At 36.1% G+C, this 8,789-nt stretch overlaps 1 protein-coding gene across 1 annotated transcript; it reads right to left on the bottom strand.

Moving 5' to 3' along the window:
- Positions 1-2,349: 2,349 nt before the first annotated feature.
- LOC145228295 (putative malate dehydrogenase 1B) lies at positions 2,350-8,554 on the bottom strand. Its single transcript, XM_080093310.1, has 12 exons — positions 8,408-8,554; positions 7,958-8,034; positions 7,420-7,590; positions 7,198-7,340; positions 7,010-7,131; positions 6,458-6,681; positions 6,288-6,392; positions 5,461-5,669; positions 3,297-3,475; positions 2,935-3,071; positions 2,812-2,856; positions 2,350-2,582 (listed from the first exon to the last, which is right to left on the bottom strand). Exons 1-12 carry the CDS (start codon positions 8,427-8,429, stop codon positions 2,412-2,414), a joined length of 1,605 nt encoding a protein of 534 aa, XP_079949436.1. The 5' UTR covers positions 8,430-8,554; the 3' UTR covers positions 2,350-2,411.
- Positions 8,555-8,789: the final 235 nt, after the last annotated feature.

Genomic DNA, 8,789 nt, shown 5'->3' with positions numbered 1-8,789 from the left:
ACGAACAACAAGACAACATATTTGCGGTATAGTTTCGGCGCAATTTTGGGAAAAGTGAATCAACATCTTGTAATAGACAATCGTAATTAAGTTTCATAGAAGAGTTCCGATTTGTTCGCAAGATTTAAATATTTCTACCACTTTAAAATAACTTTTTGTTTTAATATTTCTTTGACAGTGTAATAATAAAAATGATGCGACATGCCACTATGGTGAAAGTTTGTAACTTCATTTGCACACATTTAAATGTTGCGCAACTACATGTTGCGTGTGTCAAAAAGAAACAAAACCACAATTACTTTAAAAGTACTATTTTCCCGACCAAATTGTAATTTGTTTTAATGACTTGTGATACAAATATGGTTAAATGACAGACATTTTCCCCAGTGACTTCTAAATTAATTCTGCATGCAAGTCAACGTCCAGGAAATTTGCAGACACGTCACTACATATTTCATGTATTGCATGGTTTGGCAAACACGGCTTGTTTCTTTGCTGTTTAGAAACAAATCAATAAGATTTGCATCGTGTCGTATTTCCAGAGTCGATTTGCCAGGAAACAATTCTAGTAAAGAAAGTTAACACAACCGACTTCGCACGATTCGAAGTCACGATGTTCACGCGGCGTCGCGCTTATTAGATTTACATACAGTCATCATTAGGACGTGGATAGTACCAAAGTGACTGTCGTAAAAACATAATTCCAGGTATTAGTATCATAAATTCATTCATGAGTTCTAATTCTTGTACTTACTTTAGCATTTGCCCACATTTTTCGTATTACTTGACGCTTTTAACTTTGTTCAACAGAAATGCACATAGGTTTGGGCCAACTATATAGTGCTAATTCGTTTTACAGCGTTTTGATAACAACAGCTCACCGCGTGGTTTAAGTGCACATTAAGGAAGAATTTAGACGTTTAAAATTATGCTGTGCTGGAACCACCGGTGTATTTGTCATGGTATGGCATCACTGAAAACTCCCGTTCAAAAAACTTCTGCGAGTGCAGGGGGCAAATTATGATGTCATGCATGCAATGTAGCTGGGCAACATTTCTTCATGTTGCGGGAAACCGACTTTTTTAATATTTCGGTTAAAGATATTTCCGGTATGAAATCTTATCATTTCACGTTTTAATCAAACATGCTGTGTCATAAACCACATTCGGGTCCACTGCCACGAGTTTGGCTCATCGATATAAATAGACCCAACCGGAAGCATTTTATTAAGAAATTTAGTTTATTGTTGTGTAATGTAAAATTCCCGCCTGCAATCAAACGACGGTAGAACGTTTAGAATGTTTAACGCAATATTAAAAATCTCGCAAATAAACGAACGGATCAACGGCGACGAAAATCTATTTTGGAAATTTCAAAATTCATTTTACTGTAACGTTCACAGATAGGCCGTAGAATTTAATTAAAACTCGTGCAGCACACATCGTTGCAACGTGGTAACGATGCCAATCCGGCCTAAAAAAAGGAAATAGAAATTTTGGCCCAATTTGAAGTGTGATGTTTTGCAGCTTGCGTCATTTTAACATGACTTTTTAATCACAGCTAGAATAAGCAATTTATTTCTATTTTATTACCCTGTACATTAGCCGAATTTGCTTTACACTATCTGGTTTTGCAAGAAGACAGCACGCTGGAATTTACACCATTCATGTTGCGCTGGCTTTCCTGTGATCAAATTCAATGGCCCTGGTACCATTTAACTTTCGTTAACTTTGGTTCAGACATACTTGGATTTCCGGCACACGCTTTCTGCCCAGTCATTCAAGGGATGTGGCAATCGCAAAGATGACGCACAAACGGCTGATTGCAACTATTCGTGACGCAACCGAAAACGATCGGGTTTTGCCTCCGAAAAATACCCTAATGATGCTAGGTTACTGTATTCCCGATTATGGATAAAAGTCGTAATACAGAAACTCTATATACGCACAAATAGCAATGTGCGCTCAGTTTTGCTTTCTCATCAGTTGCTTTGTAAACTATTCATTGCATATTGCTTCACATTGTGGCATACGAAAGTGTTTTTGAAGTTGCGAAAGCATTTCCCAAAACACATGCGTGCATGAAATGGCATAGCCTACGCTAACTGGGTTTAAGTAAGACCTAACCTGCGCGATCTTTTAAAGCAAAAATATTGAACGTTTGGCATATAAGTGTTGTTGTATGTCTGGAAGTGTTTTTGGAAGCTTATTTCTTGCACTAAAGCAATGTTTCATAAAAAGTTTGCACTACGTGTTTTTGTCAGTGCTGAAAAACAATTGGGCTTGGTGTGCAATATTGACAAAAACATTAAATAACAATGTGCAAAACATCTTATTCACAGTGAAAGGGTGTATTGAAAACAAATTGTATTTACTTGCCATGTACGACATATACTATAGCTCGAAATAAAATTACGCTTCTATTTCTTTCGCAGGTTGGTCGTCCTTTACTGCTTCAGGTTGTTCTTCTGCGTCCTCTTCCACAATTACATCCAGTTTATCACCGGCTGTTTTGCTGGGGGACTCGGACAATTGTTGTTGTTGGACCATTGCTGTAATTAGTTCAGAATCCTCGCCAAATGCCTGATAAATATGCAAAATATTGTCACGCACTTGCAAGGGTGGAATTAAAAAGAAAATTACTTTTTGTAGTTATAAATAACAGAATCTAAAAAGTATTATTAGTAGTTTCGCTTCTCTTCATCTCGATGTCAATTATTTATTTTTGAACTTAATTCCCGGAGTGGATGATTTAACTGTGAACATGGAGCAAAGGGACAGTAAAAGATAAATATTGGGCAAAGAAAACTACCTGTTTGGGATCATCTTCTATGGAAGGAAACGCGACTTTCAAATCCTGCGAAAAGTTCAAGTTAATGTTATCTATAGTATGGGCATTAAGTATTGCATTTTTTTAAGAATATTGCAATATTACCCTCTTGAGTTCAATCTCAACCTTTCGCAGTTTAGTTTTGCTTTCCGCACTTAGCTCCATGTCCCACACAACTTGATACGATCCCCCAGTAAACTTGACAGGCAGTGACATGACGCATCCAGATATATCATACCAACCTAACGAAAAAGAACCTTGTTTACCCACATTGAGACCGTAGTAACGCATTAAATTGAGACCGTAGTAACGCATAAACTACCAAACTTAACGTTTGTCACAACACATTTTGCAAGAAAAAATACAAAATATAAATAATGCAATTTATGTAATTGTTGACAATAATACAAAAACGTTAAGAGCAGTAGGCGATGTTTAAAAAAAGAAAAGAAAATTGGATAAGGCACCTTCGCATTCCACGCCAAGCGAAAATATTTCGTCAGGTGATGACGCGCCCTGTATCCAGTCACGCATGAGTGACGAGAGTGCAGCGGCCTCGCTCAGACTTGTCGGGTGATTGAATGCGCCTTCCAATTTATCTTTGCGATGACCGTGATCGGTAATAAAGTCAGTGGACAACCATTTACTAAACACAAGTATGCATATGTGTTGGATGCAAACAATAAAGACCAAAGTAGTTACGAAATACGTGTACTAAAGGTTGTTTGGCCAAGTTTTGTATTTTGGGTATGTTTATGCCCCACGTTATAAAAAGACGATAAATTTTTCGCAAAAAAGTAAAATTATAAATATTCACACAGACAATTCTAATGTTCGCAAACAGTGTTTTTTGGCCTAATATTAAACTGCATTCGCAAAAAATAACGGCCACAAACAACCCTAAAATTGGTAACATGGGTAAGCATCATATATTCGACCTATTTTACTCTTCCGTAATGTTCAGGAAATAGAATCCCAACGTGGTTAGCATATTGTCGCGTTGTCATGGCACGTCACCCAAACCTTCCATTCATGGAAGTTAAATTGTCTGTCCGCATTGTGTCTATACATAAAACTCCAACTATAGAAGCGTTCTATTTATTTCGCGATCACGCAGGGTCAGCCATTGATGAAGACAAATGAACCCCACAGTTTGCACCTTCCAAAGCGTTTCAATGGGATGAAATGTGAATACGTAAGCAATATAGAATACTTCATAGGGCATTTAGGGACAGTTTATAAAAAGGTTGGTTAGACTAGACGGGTCCATGCGTTAAGTCATACTAAATGAGACGTGATTAATTTCGCTACAATAAATGTTTACCACAACCGAGTTTAAGAAACAGAATTTGCTAATGTCAAAGCTAATTTGGCGTTAAATGTGCAAGTGTTTAAAGTGAATCCGTCAGTCACCGTGCGCTGCTGTGATTAATTTTGGAGCACACGTTTCTTGCCTTGTAAGGGAGACGACAGCGGAAACGCCAGCAATGCATTGACTCGTCATAACACAAGGCGCCTTGTTTTTGGTCACTTTGCACACGCGAAGTTCCGCGAGAGGTGAACAATTAACCCAAACATGGATTAACTAACAGCGAGTGACTATTACGGATGGTGCGAAAATTTTTGTCGGTTGCTGCTTTTTGTGCAAAAGGAAAATCACTAAACTTTGACGTGTGTCATTTAAAACAGCTGCATAGTATTTCCGTTGGCCGTATTAGTGGTGTTGTATTCCATAAATCCATTTTCAAACATTACAATCATCGAGTAAAGATCGTAACGTACTCCTGCGCATTTGCATTCTCAACTTGTTGACTTAGGACTATGAATTGGCATTGCAGAGACATTGTGTTTTTGAATGTGTATTAATTTTTGAAGGGAATTTCGCAAGGAGGGCATGTTATTCTTATTTTGGATGCTTGATTAAAACAAACTGTCATTTTTGGCACGGATTATGTCGCTTTTGGCGCCGCAATAATATTCCATTCTAAATATAAATTCTGCCTTCGAACTTTCGGAGAAGGCATTTATTTTAAAATGACCAGAAAACGCGACCATTATGGGTGCGATTGCGAAACACAAAAATCGTGAATTTTTGAAACCAGACAAAGCGTTGAAAGTGAAAGAAGCATGTTGAACATAATCGGACCTAACTTTTTCGCATCCGACATGGCCATGTATAGTCATTGATATGTGTTTGAGTCAACCCTGTTCATTATAGCGATGCCTAAAACGTTCCAATTCTTTGCCCACAATTAATTTCGAAGAAAACAGAAACGTATTTTAAACTGTGTTTGCTTGTTTCAGTTCAGCTTAGCTCTTTCGGATCATAGCTTTAACTGCAAGTCTAAGCGGCAGATAAAATTGCAGCGAATAATTTCGGTTCAACTTTCGATGTTGCTTTCTACAATTTGGTTCAACCAAACATAAGTGTTTTGTACACAATTACAACATTGTAGATTATGTTTGGTGACTGTCACGACATTACAGTTACAGTTCGATCATATGTACACTTGCAAACATGGTTATACTCCAATCTATGGCTGTTGTACTTGGTCGCAACTTAAGGCTCGTCTTAAGGACGGCAAACCCATCGTGTAACAAATCTATTTGCGAAAGACAGTTATAACTTACTTGTCATAAATCATTTCAATAAGAGATCGTGAAAACCACGTGGGACCCGTGATAGCACCGTCATATCCTTTCACTGTTGCCAGTGACAACTCAATATGCATGGAGTCTACCGCTGCATCGTTTGCACAATTACCCCAAGTGACAACATCTTGAACGCCAGCAGGAATGACCCTCATTTTTTCCGCAAGCAGAGTCCGAGCTCTTCGTTCCTGTTCATCGTAACATCAGTATGAGTAACATGAAATGAGGAAGGAAATTTGAAAAATATTTATATTAATTATTACCCTAGCCTGGTATTTTAACACTTCTTACAATTACTTTTAGACAGGCTTTTGAAGTGATGATTGCGGTAAAATCGTATGTTTTACTTTAACTGGGGTACTTGTTTCTGAGGAGTAAAAAACTGTTATATAAAACGTTGGTGCATATTTGCATGCTTTAATGATTAAATAATGTATTTTCGGTGATTTTGAAAAAACAAACATAAATTTCACAGCACAAGTCCAAGTCTGGTTTTATTTAGTTCAGTTCTTTGTATCGACAAACGTGTTGATAACTTTTTATATTGTTAAAGACAGAAGTCTCAAAGTTAAATATTTTTCTTTATGGTTTACTTTTTACTGGATACAAAGTGAATGAATACTAATTAGTGTTTGCAAAGTTTTTGTTGGACTTTTGACAAAAAGTCCAGTGCCCTGTTGCAACCAATAAAATCGCATTTTTTGCGTTCAAATGTCAGGGTAGGAAGATTGACAGCATATCACAGCTGTTATCAGATGCACCGTTTTACAATGCACAAACAACTTTTCAGGGAGTTAAAAACTAACCTGTAACCTTGATGATGCAACAATGTTTTGTTTATTTAACTTGCTTGAATGTTCAATTAGAACATGAGCGTTGAAATTGAGGGGACCATTTCCGGATAAGATTATCTTTAGGTAAGACATGCATTATAAACAGTGTTTTTTTAAATGCTACTTATTGCAAGTTTGTATACCTTCGCATCAGGTAGTGCTTGATTATCAAGGACTTTTGCATATGTCTTAAACTGCTCAAAATTTTTAAGCAAGTATTCATCATGCCTTTCTTCTGACTCAAAATCTTTGGTGGAATCAAGGAAAATGACAGCAGAAGCATCTTTGAATGCTTCGTTAAGATCCTCACACACTGTAACTTTGCGCAACAAAGGAAATGCAAGATCCTGGATTTCCATTGCAATTCCTACAAACAAAACACAAATTAAACCAGTGTCTGCCTGTGAAAAATTCTGTTGGTTCCAAGAAAAAAATGGAATAAAGTGTCCCAAAATAAAGAAGTGTTGAACCTCAAACACACAGTACTGTATATAAGTTCTATCAAGTTTGTCAAATGCATATCAAAGGCCAAATATAAGATAATTTGTTGGTCCTTGTTGTTCCAATATATTTTAAGTTTGAAGGCTGCTGATTTGGAATGTGTGCAAACATTTACTGATTTTGTAGAAATCATTGTAAACTAACAAAACAACTATTGTTCCCCAAATAATTTAGATCCAAAAACAAGTTCATACCTTCCAAGGCCTTTGCACGTATTGGACTGTCAAAAAGCCTGACAGATATCTCTGTATCTGGCCCATAAATTTTTCCACTTGCCACACTTGGTATCAAATGGTATGCAACTGGGTTTGATGCACTATTAAAAACACACAAAGATTGGCATACAAACGAATCAAAAAAACAAACAAGAACATAATATTACTTGACAATGCAAATGTGGGTTGGTTTACTCAAATTCTTGAATTCTTCCTCTTCTTTCAGTTTTTCAGCGCAGGCATCTATATTTTCATCACGGATTTTGAACATTAATTCAGTCATCATTTCCGATGTTAAACCATAATAGCACTGAAAAACGATTTTTAACTGCATAAGTAATGAAACTTATTTTAGATAAATACCAGAAAAAAAATCATGTTTTCCTTACCTGAGCATATTCCATGAACTCATTAAAGCCACCAAGTAACATTCCCTTTCCCCCTCTGTCCACCAACTCCCTCCAAACAATTGGACTTTTCTCATGGACCCAATTGTTTTTATTACAAGTATCAGCTAACCATCCACCCCACTGTTCTTTTGGTAAAACAATTTTGTGAACCTGCAACAAAATTGTTATCTATAAATTTACATCCTGCACCCTTTGAAACGATTTACATGAATATAAAAAAAGTGGACATTTTATTTTCTGCAATTGGTGCCATAGAAAAAAAATGATACAATGTCAATTCAAATATGATAGAACTTTAACATGTTCAAAGACTGATGATCGCAAAATGACAATGAAAAGACTTTTAAACCTTTCTGAAGACCTCTTTTTAAGCGGCTCCTCTAAGACACATAATCTGCACAATCTATACTCAAACTACTACTAAAACATTTTCATATGTTTATTATTAGATTGCGTATTTTAGAGGAGCCCCTTTTTATGAAACATTGTGTTTAAGCATAAATATCAAGCAGATTACCTGAAAATGGGGCAAGTTGGTAGAAAGTTGGTCAGCAAGCAATTCCAATTTGGCAAAGTAAGGACAGTCACATGATCCTGTACATGTTTAAAATTAATTAAATGTGATACATTACAATTTATTTTTTATGACATTTGACACAAGCCTAATGAACAAAAGCCCTGGTGTCAGTTTAAAGTATTAAAATATTATTCAGGTGCTAGGCATTAATCTGCTGCAAAACCAATTTGTTGATTATTCTTATTAAACTATTTCAAATGTATTAAAAAGGTCGTTGGTCCTTATTTTTTCATTGTTTGTTTTATTTTCGAATGGAATCCAGACACAATATACTGGGTGGCAAAAAACAAAGGTCAAGATGAAGTACAATTGTATCCATCAATGCATAAATACTTTGTATTAGTGTACACTGCCACAATTTAGCACGTAATATCAATTTACGTTGTTTACCTGCAATAACAAACTTTGCCATTTTGAATCACAACCAAAGCCAGTGGATATGCTAGAACATGCTTCAAGAAATAAAAAAACAAAACAGCAAGACCAACATAAATTTTCGCTCCAAATCGCTTCACGAGTGGCTATGGCAACATTATATCCTGCAAACTGCAACCATATCTTTACGTTAATGTGGCGTGATTGCAATTTTTGGAATTTGTTATATCTTGGTTTACATTTTTTTTCAATATTAATACGATTGAGTTTGTACTATTTGATTTTTTACTTCGGCATATTTGAAAAAAAACATGCGGCTAACTTAATTCAAACAAACAAGTGTCATTCGGGCAATAAAAAAAACAGGTTAAGCCTCATTTATGACATAAATGTTACA

Source organism: Phallusia mammillata, chromosome 5 (assembly GCF_965637545.1).
Source record: "Phallusia mammillata chromosome 5, kaPhaMamm4.hap1.1, whole genome shotgun sequence".
NCBI classification, from domain to species: Eukaryota; Metazoa; Chordata; class Ascidiacea; order Phlebobranchia; family Ascidiidae; genus Phallusia; species Phallusia mammillata.
Note: the sequence above shows the minus strand (reverse complement) of the source record. Positions and strands in the feature narration are given on the sequence as shown.